The 15,613-nt window shown below is 34.9% G+C and overlaps 1 protein-coding gene and 1 pseudogene across 1 annotated transcript; both read right to left on the reverse strand.

The window, feature by feature from the left end:
* Positions 1 to 816: 816 nt before the first annotated feature.
* On the reverse strand, positions 817 to 2,487 carry LOC145678969 (E3 SUMO-protein ligase KIAA1586 pseudogene; annotated as a pseudogene).
* Positions 2,488 to 7,994: 5,507 nt separating this feature from the next.
* On the reverse strand, positions 7,995 to 12,581 carry LOC145678970 (uncharacterized). The gene is made up of 4 exons (XM_081749573.1): positions 12,540 to 12,581; positions 12,063 to 12,231; positions 10,636 to 10,814; positions 7,995 to 8,787 (listed from the first exon to the last, which is right to left on the reverse strand). Exons 1-4 carry the CDS (start codon positions 12,579 to 12,581, stop codon positions 8,677 to 8,679), a joined length of 501 nt encoding a protein of 166 aa, XP_081605699.1. The 3' UTR covers positions 7,995 to 8,676.
* Between the last annotated feature and the right edge of the window lie 3,032 nt (positions 12,582 to 15,613).

Genomic DNA, 15,613 nt, shown 5'->3' on the forward strand with positions numbered 1-15,613 from the left:
GTATCTACTTTCAACCTCCATGCGCTGTAATAGGAATTATGAAACACCCTTTATACGTATGTAGGTATATTTGTATGCATGTGTGTGTGTGATGTCATTCAATATTCATTTGGAAATACATCACATTATCTTACTACTACTTCTCGCCTTTGGTAAGACAAATTACGGCTTTGAAGCTCTGATCTGGTGATGAAGATGTTTATTGATTACCAACTTCAGATACGGCTCTCAGCCATTTTTCACTGAATAAGAAAAACAAAGGTAAGGGCTTGGAAAGTCATCGGCTAGGGCCAGTATACAAGGGACCATCCCTGCATTTGCCTGTAAGGACTAAGGAATCTCTATCAGGATGGTTGGCGGCCGGAATCGAATTCTTAACCTCTCGAATAAGAAGCCAACGCTTTATCAAAACTGAGTAAAGTCACTGTGAGCAAAACAACAAAACATCTTTAAAAATAAAAGATCAAGGAAACAAGAAAGAACTATTGTACTTACCACTGTACGTACATCAAGGTATAGGGTACAAGAAAGTTTTAGGCCGCTAACATCATTAATATTTTGGCACTAATACTAACAGCGCTCTTTTCTGTGAATCTGATAAGCTCTTCAGTACACAAACACACAATTTATATTGTACTGTATATGCATATACACTAATTATTACTTCCTGTATTTCTCTTTCTGTATTTTTACGAATGCACTTATGTTTATCCAGCAGATTTTTTTTCAATATAAGCACTAATATATAATCAGTCACTAATATACAATCACGCACACTAATAACATATACACTATTTCTGCTCGGACAAAAAGATTCTACAATATTTTCCAAAGAGAGGCTTTTCCATTGTCTTCTTCAGATACTGGCACCTTTTTTTTTTTGGATTGGTTGTCCTCAGCACTCCTATGATTACACATCCAAGTTTTTACATATGATTCTGGATTCCACTTGTTTAAAGGCGGTCCATTGATATTAATAAACATTGCATTGGAAATGCTGCTCACTAGCAGGTTTGATCTAAGATCAGTAGCCACAAGATTCATTACACTGAAACCCCTTTCGCACTCTGCTGTACTGCAAGGAAATGTGGAAATGCAATTTTGAAGAGGCTTCAATGCATTAGGAATTGACGACGAATTGTCAATGTAATCCCGCATACCCATCTGAGCTTCCTGAACGTCCAGATTAAATCGCGCGCACAATCTTCTTACTTCTTTCTCTCCATAACGCACATCCATTTCAGCCGGCCACGAGTCAGCATCAAGAATTTTCATATCAGATAAAAGTTGTACTGTAGTTGGTGTATCCTCACACAGTCGGTGACACATATTGTCGGCGACACTTTGAAGAAACTGGTTAGGATCGATGCTCATGTGCTTTTTGTTGCTCTGAAGAAGCACACTTTTGAAGACACTCAACTCCTTAGCTTTTAGAGCCTCCTCATATTTCTCCCCTGGTTGATATTTGAAGGATTCCAGCACCCTAATGGTTCGTTTCCCCAGATAATTTGCACGTTCTAGAGAGATATTACTTTCTTGTAGTTGAAGAGATAATAAAGATAATTCTTGTAGTACATCGTACATCAACCCGAGATCGCATACGAATTCAGGACTGGCTAATGTCGTTCCTAGACCATGAATTTTCTTGCTAGTGGATGAGTTTCTTCCTGCATGGTTCATGAAATGAGCATGCAAAGCAGAAAATGAAACCCATACAGCCTTAACTGTTCTAAAGCTACTTGCAACCCAACGGATGTCCATCACTCGGCCAATACGTAGGATTTGAACATCAAGATCATTAGAAATTTTTGATATTTCTAGCATGTTTTTGGGGGATTGACTATAGAAAGCATATATGGCGTCTAGAAAAGCCTTGAAATGATTTGTTGCTGTAACATCTGACAAAGCATCATTTACAGCTAGTTCAAGTCGATGATTCATACAATGCCACGTAAAAATACGCGGGTAAAGTTCTATCAGCTTCTTGGCAACACCACTGTTCTTTCCCAGCATTACACTGGCTCCGTCGCTGACGAAGGAGACCCAATTATTTTGTAAATACTCTTCTGTAAACCCTGAAGATTTGAGACATGATAGAAGCGCATCACAAACTGATTTCGCTGTATGTCCCTCTAACTCTAGTAATTTGAGAAACATAAATGTGGGTGCTCCATTGTTTATTGAAGCACGAACATAAACAATAAGCACCGGTTTTTTACTAATGGTTGTTGATTCATCAACTAAAACTGAGAGTTTCGCTGAAGAACTCACTATGTTGGACACAATGCATTTTTCCATTTCTCGGGAAATATGTTCAATTATCTTAGAACATGTATTTCTGGAATGCAATATAATTCCGGTATTCATGCCATTAAGACTTTGAAGTTCGACAAGAGATTCGTGATCAGCAAAAGGGCGGTTCTTTTTAGCCAAATAGTATGCAGTGCGAAAGATGTTTTCCGATGCGTCTGCTGACTTTTTGTTCATTTCTTCAAACTGCTTTGGAAGTTCTTTCTTTTCCTTCTTATCGTGAATTTTTTGAGTTATTTCATGAGCTTTTGAATCCCCATGTTTTTTAATTTTGTTTCGAAGAATTGCTACCTAACTGGTTTTGTTACTTCCACATGAAGTCTGAATTTGATAATTAAACCATTCACTTGACAACGACACACCTTTTTCTTTCATTGGTCCTAAGGAATGAGCTTCACTACAAACCAAACACCCTAAGTTGTTTTCTCTGCATGAAAGCCATGGATGCGTTGCTGTTTTCTCTTGCCACTGCTCTAATGTCCATACCGGAGGCTATTGCGGAGTACAGTTATATTCACTGGAGACCTAAAACGAGAAGGAAGAAGAAAAAGTTAGAAAAAAATAATGCAGATATAGAAAACAGATTGTTTTCTACGAGTTAATCCTATTGAAATATGAATGAACGCTTACCATTAGATAATACTGTCAGGATTGAAATAATATATTTCGGGGGCCACATGCCAAAGCAACATTGATTTTTAAAGCTGAGATGATGCAATGTTCTTGTTCAGAAATTATTATTATTATTATTATTATTATTATTATTATTATTATTATTATTATTATTATTATTATTATTATTATTATTATTATTAAAACCGAGGAGGTAAATAAGAAAACCCGCAAGTCTAGCTCTTCTAGGTAGATTACAATTTCCGTAATCAGATATTTTCTCTGTGTTGCATCACTGCTTATTAAATTATTAAACCTTGAGCTCTCTGTCAGATAAAATGATTTGAAAAGGACACTGCCTGGACTTATAAGCTGATGTACTATTCCAGCATTCACTTAGTCTGTCAAAGAAAAGCTTGGAAAGACCAGTGAGGATGGTTGTCTGTTTTTTTTTTTTTTTTTTTTTTAAATAGAATTACTCTAACAGCTGTTTTGAGCGAAATTTAAATCTGGGGTCGTTTACGTAGATGTAAATTGCAATAATAATAATAAATCCGTCAAGAAGGTGTGAAAAAGCCTTTGCAGATCAGCTATCCTAAGAGAAGTTTTTCTTTACTCGCACCAGGCAAATATCGGAAAAGTACCTAACTTATAGGCCTCAAATTGTCTCCTTTCCAATGCCTTTAACAAGGAACCTTATCCCTCTGACATCTTCGTCATCAAGCCGAGATGCCATAACAATCTTATAATGTGAAATAAATAAATAAATAAATAAATAAATAAATAAATAAATAAATAAATAAATAAATATACTTACGTCTTTCTGTGAAGTAGTATCTGGCAAATTAACATGTTCTCTGGATTTTTCTTCGCTGTTTCTCGATGTCTTTGCTTTTACATTTTCATCAACGGAACTTTCACAGCTATTGTGTCTTCTTCTTTTTAACCAATTTTCTAACAGCTTCTTGGACATCTTGCAAATTCCAAAGCACCTCTTAATTCGTCAACCCACAAAGAAAGTTTAAACACTACTAAGCATTAGGCTGTATCGAAGTGACCAAATATTGCTGTGACATGCTCATACGCTACAAATCACTCTTGACTTCTGTTTTCTACTCCCTCCTAACAAATTTTCTTCAAATATTTTTTTTTTATCTGGACGAAAACGAAACAGAAAAATGTTTATTTTTACCACCTCCCTTTATTTGCCCGATACGTTGTTGAAAAACTACTATAAATGTACCACATTGTCTTGACACCTAGTCTTCCGTTCCGAGCGCTGATATCGGCTGAAGAAATTCCACTTCCTTTCGCTGAGGGTCTCTCGCTTAGCAACAGCTCAACCCTTATTGGCTCAACGCGTGGGTGTGTCGAGGGTGAGTTTTAGTTCGCATTTTTGCCACGGCTCAAGACATTTTGGCAGGACTTTAGCAATACTAGCTTTTTTCTTCCTGTGTCAATTGCGGCTACAAATGAGCAGTTGGGAACGATGGTGATAGCTTCAAACTAGACCATTTTTGCGGAGGTCAACGATTTCTTGGCGTAAATATTTCTTTTTAGCTCTTGACCCTAAAGACCATATTTTCTTGGAACCTCCTTCCGCAATTAGAAAACAACTGTTTCTACCCCGTATTGTAGCCAATCGGCAGACTTCGAATTTGGATCAAAGAGGGCGTAAAACTGTGGTCATTGATATGTGGATAGAGGGCGAGAAGAGAGTGAGTGACTCCAGAGGGCACTGGTCAAAACAGAACAACTTCAATGTCACCATATAAATATATGTCCTACCACTCACCCTCCCTCTTCGCAACTCTATCTCCCAGTGATCTTTAGAAACAAAAGAGTTTCTAAGAAAAACATTTGGAAACAGTTTGGCTTTATTTTATTATAGCACCAGAGGTCAGCTTTCGGAAGGACAGGCAGCACATGTGACATTTGAAGTAAACCACTTCAGGTTCAGAGTGTTTTCTCCATTATAGAAGGGATTCTCGGAAAACTTGATTCACACACTTCGAAAACATAAACAGTTTAAAAGAATTTAGACATCACTGCCGGCAACAGCCTGACGACTAGTGAGATTTTCTTTTTGTTTAGATGAAAAGCAGTTGTTCGTTCCAATGAAGTGAGTATACTATGCATCGAATGTAGCGTATACCCGCGTACTTCCTAAATTTTAGGTGGCTATACGATACTTCTCCAAAATTAGAGGTGGGTATACGCCGTATACCCGTGTATATCCTCCATTACATCCCTGGCTACACTATATGTAATTCTCAAAATATATGGATTACAAGAAAATGTTTGATTAAATGAAGTATATTGAATTTTTTGATCAGGGCCCACAAAATTTTTGAACGCCCTCTAAACCGAGATTTCATATTATTTTGTGGAATAAGCACATAATACTGAGTAAATTGTTAGTTTAGGTTTGATTACATTATATCCCTAACAGCACAATCAGATAGCAGGCATACGCCTATCACGTTCCGTCAGGTACATGGGGATGTGTCCAGTATGTGTTTTATGTACCTCTAAGAAAGAAATCACATGGATGGCAAGTGATAATCATAGTCTGTCCGCCCCTAGGCACATGCCTGGCATGTGCCTGAGAAACGTGCCTAGTATGTTCTCGGTACGTTGTCCATGCCGTAAGCGTCAATAAACCACAAAATTACACTGAAAAAAAAGTTTGGTCAAATTGACCAAAAAATAGGTGCTGGTTACCAAATCGTTTGGTCAAAATAGCGCCAACCAAACGCTTGGTCACCAGCACGAAATCATTTGGTCACGATTTGTTTGGTTGCAGGAACCTATTATTTGGTTATCAGTACCAAATATGCATTTGGTAATTTTGACCAAATAATGACCAAACAAGTAGAATTTGGTTGGGAATACCAAAAATTTGGTTAAAATGAACGAAATTTGGTTCTCGGAACCAAATAATTTGGTTGCAAATACTAAACCCGTATTTAGTGAATTTGACCAAACCATTTGGTACCAATTACCAAATACTGTTGCTATAGGTACTAAACTGAAAATAATACGAGGGTTATCACAAAATTCATGGGAATTTTTTCTAACAAAAATGGTAACGAAGCAAGAAATTCTTAAACATGCAAATGGAAAGTTAATACATATGTAAATATTACGTATAGATTGGATATAAATACACATCCCATAATACGAACAATTATTTTTACTTTTTTTTCTCTCGTGCTATATTCTGGTGGAGATGTGTATGTTTACACAATTCCTTACATGTAACGTTTACGTATATGCTAACCTTCCATTTGGATATTTCAGAAGTTTTTGATGCGTGACCATTTACGTAAGAAAGGAAACAAAAAAAAGTTGCCATGACTTTTGCGGTAACCCACATATAAAGTTAGAAGTTATTGCTTCTAGTAACTAAGAACTTCTTCAAAAATAAGATTTACATATACACTTTGAAGCAACATACGAAATATGTATACGAATACATGTAAATTTAAAACTCTATGTATATGTACACAAAGTTTCAAATCAATTTTTTGAGGAAAATAGAACTATTTAATATATAAAGAATTTACACACAACATTTTTCTACAAAATCATTTTACTGTAAATAATAATAGTAAGAAAAAACAGCAACTGAGTCATACAGGCTTCAAAATTAAACAATGATATTAACATCTGTTAAAGTACTGAAAGTAAGATTTTTAGATCAAATGCAAAACTTTAAGAAAAAACGTAAAGAACTTAAAGAAAACTTATGCTGTAAGTTTACTCCCAGTAAACAACATTGAAGATTTTTCAAATAAATTAGAAACTAGTTGCTGAAAAACTTCGCATACGTATTTAAAATGTTAATGCAAGAAAAAAGTTTATCTACGACTTTGGTCGGAAATACATATTTACGTAACTGGGGCCAATTTAAGATAATCAGTAGAAATGTTCGCAGGAGTGGCTACAATGAATAAAACAACCGAGAAACATCGCACACGTGTTCAGAACCTCACTATAAGTAAAGAGTTTATTTGCGACTTCGGTTGGAAAAGCCTAATTACAGAAATGAGGCCAATTTAAGGTAAGTAGAACATACTTACTTTTCCGTAATCAAACGTTTAGGATCAAATTAAAACAACCCTCTCGTATCGAGGTACTCAACCGTATGCAAAGTTCCTCGATTGTTTTATTCAATGTAGTATCCTACGATCATATTTAAATAATTACATTAATATATTGATAAATTGAGAAAACAACCAATTTTGTCACACCAGACCCTTTGTAGGCACGAAATCAAAGATATACAAAGACTGAAAAACATATAACTGAACCGGAATTCCAACCCGGAACCTCCCGCTTACCATGCAGATGCGCTACCACTGCGCCATTCAGTCCGCTCCCAGAACAGCCATACACTCTTCCACCTTGTGGAACAGCATCGTTATAAAGAGTGAAAGAATGTATTGTTGTTACTGAGAGCGGACTGGGTAGCACATCTGCATGGTAAGACGAAGATCCCGGGTTCGAGTCACGGCTCAGACGCATTTTTTCACTCTTGTATGTCTTTAATTATCTTAAATTGGTTCCATCTGCATAATTAGGCGCTTCCGACCAAAGTTGCAAGTAAACTTTGTTTTCTTATACTGAGGTCCTGAACACATATTCGAGGCTTGTCGGTTTATTCCTAGAATAGCATGCATGTACATGAATACATGTACATTTTCATGAAGTTCTAATACATGTACACACATATATGAACAAAGTTATAAATAAACTTTTGGAGAAAAATAGAACGAATTTAGGATATAAAGCATGTACATACAATACTTTTATACACAAGAATTTTATTATAAATGAGTATAGCAACTAAGTCATACAGACTTCAAAATTAAACAAAAATATTAAATTCAAAATTAAACAATGATATTAACATTTACCAACTGCTGACTGAAACTAAAATAGCATTTTAGGCCAAATATAAATCTTTTCAAAATTACATAACGATACTAACTGTTTACTGAAGATAAAGTAACATTTTTCGGCCAAATATAAATCTATTCAAAATCAAACAATGATATTAACATGTATCAACTGGTTAGTGAAAATAAAATAACATTTGTAGGCCAAATATAAATCTTTATAACAAAAAAGGTAAAAAAAACTGTGAGAAAAGTTATAATTTTACTCCCAGCAAACAGCATTGAAGATCTTTCAAATAAATTATAAACTATTCTTAACTGAGCTAGACAACGTACTCAAGGATGTGGACATATATTTTAAAACTTTTTTGTGTTTAACGCAGAATACCCTAAGGAAGGGGAACATCTTTGGCTTCTTCTGGAAAAAGCGGTATATGACATAAGTACTTCTCACGATAAACAGACGATACACTATTGTTGGATATGATTTTTTTTTTAACATGTGAAATATCTGTAAACAATAGTGGTCGAAACAGATACAACTACTGATATTTTATGCTTGCTTGAATCTCGTTTCTCTAAACAAATGTTATTTCAGTACCATGCGTTATACGTAATTGAATGAATTATATGTAATTGTTTGTAACAATGCCTGTTTGTTCAATTTGCAAATCAAATTTTATGCTAGTAGCAACACTTATCCTTCATTTAAAGCTCAAACACAGAATATCCTCCAATGGAGTCTTTAGATGTATTGATGAAGGTTGCTTTCGCGAATTTCAAGGTGCCAAATCACTTAGAGTTCATTTTCGGAGGAAACACAAAAATCTATATTGCAGACGAAAGTTATTTAACGTAGCTGTATGTAAAGCAGCTCCTTATTCCGTAATTGCCAACAACGAACACTCAACGAATGTTGCAGGTCTCTCGTTTCCATGAAAGGTTGAACATCACCCATTACCTGTTGGAATCAGAGAGAGGTTAACTGATCATGTTACATACTTAAATAATTTTTCTTACATATAAGAACAAAGACACTTCTGCTTCCTCAATAGTCTGAAAGCATTATTTATTGTACATTTACAATGACATATGCATTTTGTGCCTATAAATATATGTTATTTTGAAGCTAAAAAATTGGTAAGTAATACTAATACTGCAAATGTTTTAAAAGCTATTAAATGCTTTAAAAGCTGCAAAGGTTTTCAAAAGCTATTTATATCTGACTGCAAAAAACAAGGACAGAAGCTACTAAATTACGAAAACTCGACAACTTGTCCTCAAATAGACATAAGAACTTCCTGACTAGCATTTACCAACAGAGAATATAGAACAGATCACATTTATCCTCAGTAAGTGATTTTGGTTATTAAAATGAAATGAAATTTTTGAGTTTTATGCCCCACGGTTATGCCGGCTAGGCTTAAGGAGACTGTGATGAGAAATGAATGAAATGGTGTAATGAAGAAAGTGGGAGGAAACTGGAGAACCCCGAGGAAACCCACTCACACGGTGTTTGTTCACCACAAAGTTCACTTGGTGGAAGCAAGGTTTTAATCCGGGACCTCATGCACCAGAGGTGAACGGTCTATCACTGAGCCGCTGAGGCCACTATTTTGGTTATTATTAAATAAATGTATCGAGTTCGTATTTGTTCATACGTAATGAAACGTCGTAGCTCAGCTTCACACTCCGAAAACAGGGTTCTTGGCGTAACCTTAATTTTCTTTCCAACGTGTGTCTTTGAAGAGTGTGTTGGGGGGGGGGGGAAGGGAGGATTATTGGCGGGAACAGTTTTATACTACTTTGAAAGGCACAAGTGACTTTAGTTTACGCTACAATCCTCCGAACTTAATGATCGGAGATAAGGGAAGAAGACCAACTCTATTAATGGACACGTTGTTGAACTACCTTTCTTTCCATTGCAAGGTAAACTCAATGCACGTGTTCGTAATGTATGGCCACGTAATCATATGCGTCTTAAAAATGGAAACAATAATTTTAGGTTTAGAGTATTTGTTTTCAGACTTGCAATTGAGCATTTCATCTAGTCGTTCAAAGCAAGATCGAGTTGCTAATAAACTGAACTTAATACTTTCCCACTTTGTGTTCCATGCGTGGAGATGAATATGTTACAAAGAACCAGCAAGAAAAATATTTCCAGCTAAAAAGACATGTTTTAGTTCTTTAAACATGCAATCTGAATACAATGCAAAATATTCACTTTTTGAAAAGGAAACTGCAAAAACTTTTAAGATTCATTGATTGTCTCTATCCTCTTTCATCACCGGAGCTACACAGGAGGGAATCTATAATTTGTAGTTGAATCTGAATTACTTTTATACAATTATACACCTACCGGGCATCGAACCAATAACCACCAACTCACAGGCAGTTCAGACCTGCTTCAAGATATCTCAACATTCATGAACCGATATTACATAAGAGGACAAGGAAGTAATTCATTTGTCCATCATTTATATATATTTTTATTATGGTTTTATGACAACTAAGGCCTATTAGCTCGAACATACAAATACCTAAACTAGTATGTGTCATTTTAATATTTAGTATGACTTTATCCTGAAGGTTTTTACTATTTTCTGTACAAACGCGACACAATTTTAAAGGAAACTTCTGTTCTAAAATGTACGTTATGAAAAAATCAACTTCTGGACGTAAGCAAAAGATTTTATATGAATGTTTTCAGCCCAAAAGAATAATTCAATGCTTGTAAATTATGGCCTATTCAGCAACAACACAGTCCTTAGTAGTAAACCAGAATCCAGGTTAATTAAATGAAACTTACCAATGTATAGCCCAAAGGCTGCTTCAATGCTAGCCAAGTTGAAATTATTTCATGAACAGTTTTGCCCTCTTGCTTGCATCGAACTTTCAACGTTTTCTTCCAGTGATCAAGTACTTCCTGCCAGGGCTCGACACTATGCTTTAACCACGCTAAGCTGTTTTCAATATCTATGTCACATTCTGAAAGAGAAGAATAAACTTACCAAACAGATCTGTATTACATTAAAAACTTAGTAATAAATTCCTATATTTTTCAAATATCAGTTAAAATGATTCTATATTTTCATAAGTCCTCTGTACAAGTATTTATATCCATATGTAATATATAATAAAGAAAAGAAAGAAAGAAAGATATTTACAAAAAAACTGTTCTGGAACTGTTCCTGTGAAACTGAACTTGAAAATTGCCTTCAAATGCTAATCTATATTTCCGGCACAAATATCGAATGCCTTTCATCAGAATGGTTTAATTCTTCAAATATGTAGAACTTATGTAAATTACATGTTCTAGCTTAGTACTTCAATGATATAACGTAATAGTGGTACTATATAAGTATAATGACTATCTACGACAAAGAAAGTCGCAAAATATTTAGTAATAAATGCTACTTATCATTTCTTATGAACAGAGTAACTCTTGTAATGAAGGATTTGAAGATTAAGCATACAAAATTTGGACTTGCTGAGTCTTGTAAATAGAAACACACAGAATCTAAGTATTGATTAATATAGTGCACTGTTTAATCCTTAATAGATTAGTTGGTTGCTTAACTGAAGAGCAGGTGAAAAATTTTTCGACTGTAGTTTTATGCTGTAAACAGCAACAATATCTACATTGTCCCATTATTACCTTATACTATTGAAATACTCAGCTTGAACTGAGCTTGAACGCATATACACTTTAAGTTTTGAGCCATCCTGATGAAAGGCACTCGATATTTTTGCCAGAAATACATATGAACATTGAAGAACCACGTTTTAATCTTACAGGAATACTTTCAGGTTAGTATCGACTTATATTAATGTGTGTTCCATACGCTCAATTAGCAGAGAAAAAAGAATTAAACGAAACTAACCCATTTTTTAAAACATGGTTCTTGCAAACCCTGGCACAAAATAGGTAAATCATTGGCACTTTTTAAAGTATGATCGGGGCCTCGGTGGTTCAGTGGTAGAGCGTTCACCTCTGACGTGTGAGATACCTTGTTTGATCCCAAATCGCGCTAAGTGACACCGTCTGCGTGAATTTTTCGGGGTTCTCCCGTTCCTTCCCACTTTATTCATTTCTTATCATCATCATCATCATCATCATCTCCTTTAGTCTACCTGGCATAACTATGGGACATAAAACTCAAAGATTTACTTTCATTTTTAAACGTATGATCAGAGATGAATAAATCATTTACTAGATTACATTTTAAACATTACCATCTAGCGTAGAAGTTCCAGTGTCACGCTTTTCTGTTGAAGGACCTGACTTTGCAACAATGCCAAACTTTCTTAACGACTTGCGCGTATTTCTATATTTGTCAACGTGTTTTCCTCTTGAAATCTTCTGATTTGGACCTTGTGACTTCGGTGGAATATAATACACTTCCTAAAAAAGACATTGTTACTGTAAGATTTAGAATTATAAACTTAATAAATTAAATTATGTATAAAAAACATTTCAGACAATTACAGAATAATTTATCATATTTATACTCTTCTATGTGATGTTCCACTTTTAGTATAGCATACGTTTTCTACAAACAAACCCTCCATTCTGCATGGGGTATTCTCACATATATATATATATATTTGGGGGGGGGGGAATAGATAAACTATTCTTGTCTCATTGTCACATCACCTTAAGATTTTCAGCATAAAATTTACCCTATAAAGTCAGCTTATTTGCTTACCCACCTTATATGCTTCAATAGTTCTCCAAGTTCTCGTCGAACTCATTCTCCCACATTAAAAGGTCGAAGTTATGCTATTCAAATGTCCAGCAGTAACATAGATTGAAAGTTATGTGAATAAAGTGTCTATATAATAACTGAAACGTTAGTTATATGCATACCTGACATTCCGTTCGAAACAGCTCAGTTATCTGTAATTTCCATAAAATGATCAATTAACATTGTAACTAATTGCTTCCTAGTGATAGCAGACAATTTGTTGTTTTGAAGGTATTCATTGCAAACTTTCCTGCCTGTTAAGCTCTGTTTTAGAAAAGTCTAAAGATTCTGAGGAAAAAACTAACAGCATTATATGTACGATTACGTCATTCAAGATCACTTAATCGAATTCACTGAAATAGAATTTCAATTTTGCATTTCTGTATAAATTAATAGCTGATTAACTTCTGTTGAAGGATAACCATATTTAATAATACATAACTATATAAATAAATAAATAAATGAATAATAATTACGCCTAGAAATCAAACAGAATTTCTGCTTTTCACGTATTCTTTACACAAGTTATTGGTGATTGATATTCAAAGAAACAAAATTTTGCTTAAAATATACAATGTCCCTTATTACATTTAAGTCTGTTTGTTCTATAAACTAAGGAAATTAACTTACGAGGAGCTCACAGCAGCATTGGTGTTTTCACTTCAAACAATAAGCTCTGTGCAGCTCTAAAATTGCACTATTCTTATAGAACACACTTTTGAAATGACACCATTACTATATACGCGAATCTTTGGGTTTATTGTTTGACAAATACTAAAGTGTATCGACCTGGCGTGACAAGAAACGAAAGTTGGTATTTTAGTATGATCTATTTTTACTAACTCCAAGCAAATATAAATTTTAAAGATAAACGCATTTTAAAAAAAAAGAAAAGAAAATCGAGATTTTTTCATTCAAATCTTTTCGTCAAAAGTACTCAAATGTTTCCCGACCATATATCAACAGTTACTTTAGCTTCATTGGCTAAAGGAGACGGAATAAATACAAACGAATTATTATTAGGAACTTAAACTGGGAGCAGAGATGCTGTTTAACTAGATCAAATTTTATATGAGATCGAATCCGGGTATTTTCACTTGTAGTTAATAAATACTGAGGTAGTACCTTTAAGGTTTGCACCTTTCCCTCCTGTTCCTTTACAATTTTAAAGATTCTGCATATCGTGATATCATTTCGCTTAAATTGAAGTAACCGAAAATATAACTGAATATCAATCTCCTCGCCCTCCCAGCTACTCTAGTAGATAACGCGTGTATCCTTGATGTATGTGGTCCTGGATTCAATTCCCGGTGAGAGCACAAAAAAATTTGCGATCGTTCACTTTCATTAATCATCTGTTTACCTTAGTCTAAACGGTATAACCGTGGGACGTTCCAAAAACTCTTTCAATGTATCTGATGCTTTCCTGCTATCGTGATGCAAATAAATTTTCTCGGGATATCAGCCAGGTGATGTGTTCGTTGTGCAAAGTCTCGGGAACAAACATTGTTCTCATGATTCTGACCCTGATGATGAGAACAACGTCTATTCTCGAAACTTTGGACAACGAGCACATCATGTGATTGATATCCCGAGAAAAGTTACTTGCACTAACAAAGATGGAATAAATATAACGCAGGCTGTCACCAGATTAAAAGGTGAACGCCAACATCTTTTACATTTCGACTGGTAATGAATCATATCTGCACAGTTCATATTTGCAGTATAAGTATCACTGTATCAATTGATATTCAAGTAACTAAAGGCAGAACACTTACAAAATCTGTCAGCTTGAGGAGCTTCGGACTCCGAGACTGTGTAGAGAAATTTGTTTCTCGTTTCAGCATCGTATCAGTTTCTCTTTTAGTAGGTGCTGGCATGGAACAACTGCTTTCTGTAGTTTCAGATCGAACTGACACTGAGTCATCTGGCGTTGACACTGATGGTGAAGCAAATGAGAGAGAACCGTCATCTAGCACATCATAAATTTCAACTGTGTGTTTCTACAAATTCCTTAAATTTTGCTCATAATTTTGCACATGTCCTTATTTTGGGAATTAACTGAGTAATTAGTTCATCAGTTAATGAATTAAATGCTGCTTCGTCTATTTCCTGTTCTGAAATATAGATTGAAAGTTTATAATTAACCAGATATTTACTGAATATCAAAAAATAATTATACAATGGTGAAAGCATTTAAGTTTTATTACACTACCAAGCGAAATTTGGTATGTTACGCGATCATGTGCCACACAAAGAGTATAGGAAGTTGCTCACCCCAGTTTTTTTTTTTTTTTTTTTTTTTTTGCTTTACAGAAATGGGTGTATTTGGGCTAAGCTAAAGAGAAAAATGTTCATGGTAACTTGATACTGTCAAAGTTACAAGGATATAGAAGCAACAACAAAAATTTAAGAGCATTTTTAACTCATCCCAATAATTTTGTAATTTGGTGCATAACGGGTACCTATGGATAACAATAAGTCTAATGCTAACAGATTGTTTTCAAAGATTAATGTACTTCTAACAAACAATGAAAGGTTCTATGCAGAAATCATAGCCTGTCTCCTCTCTCTCTCTCTCTCTCTCTCTCTCTCCTCTTTGCAATTTCTGACATTGGTCGTTTTGCTCCAAACCACAGAATTATCTTTTGGAGATAATACACTATTCTCTGAATGCTTTGAAGAATGTAATATTTTCCGAATACCTAATAGAAGTTACCTAATAAGAAGTATACACTCGAATATATATAGGGAGGGGGTAGTGGTTCATGTTACGGAAGCACAATTTTGTAAAATTTACAGAAGAAATATGATATAGTGTACACAAGCTGAATTTTACGTTTACAAGTGGAGCGTTACTAGTGTCAAAGCAAGACAAGTGCTATTGAAACTCGTATCATTGCAATATCCCACTTCTTTTCATATCTTTACTTACGCGTATACCTACCATCACTGACGTGCCTGCTCCCTGCGCTGCCGCTTCGGCTCACCATCTTTGCTTTGCCCTGACTGTTAGATAGCATTCGCGCTTTTTAGTGT

The sequence above is a fragment of the Thermobia domestica genome, chromosome 2 (genome assembly GCF_964235325.1).
Source record: "Thermobia domestica chromosome 2, izTheDome1.hap1.1, whole genome shotgun sequence".
In the NCBI taxonomy this organism is placed as follows: domain Eukaryota; kingdom Metazoa; phylum Arthropoda; class Insecta; order Zygentoma; family Lepismatidae; genus Thermobia; species Thermobia domestica.

Coding starts and splice junctions, on each gene's coding strand:
- LOC145678970 (XM_081749573.1), bottom strand. CDS start 12,581: ATGAGTTCGACGAGAACTTGGAGAACTATTGAAGCATATAAG. Junction 12,232..12,539: donor GAACTATTGAAGCATATAAG/GTGGGTAAGCAA, acceptor TGTCTTTTTTAG/GAAGTGTATTATATTCCACC. Junction 10,815..12,062: donor TGGAACTTCTACGCTAGATG/GTAATGTTTAAA, acceptor CTTCTCTTTCAG/AATGTGACATAGATATTGAA.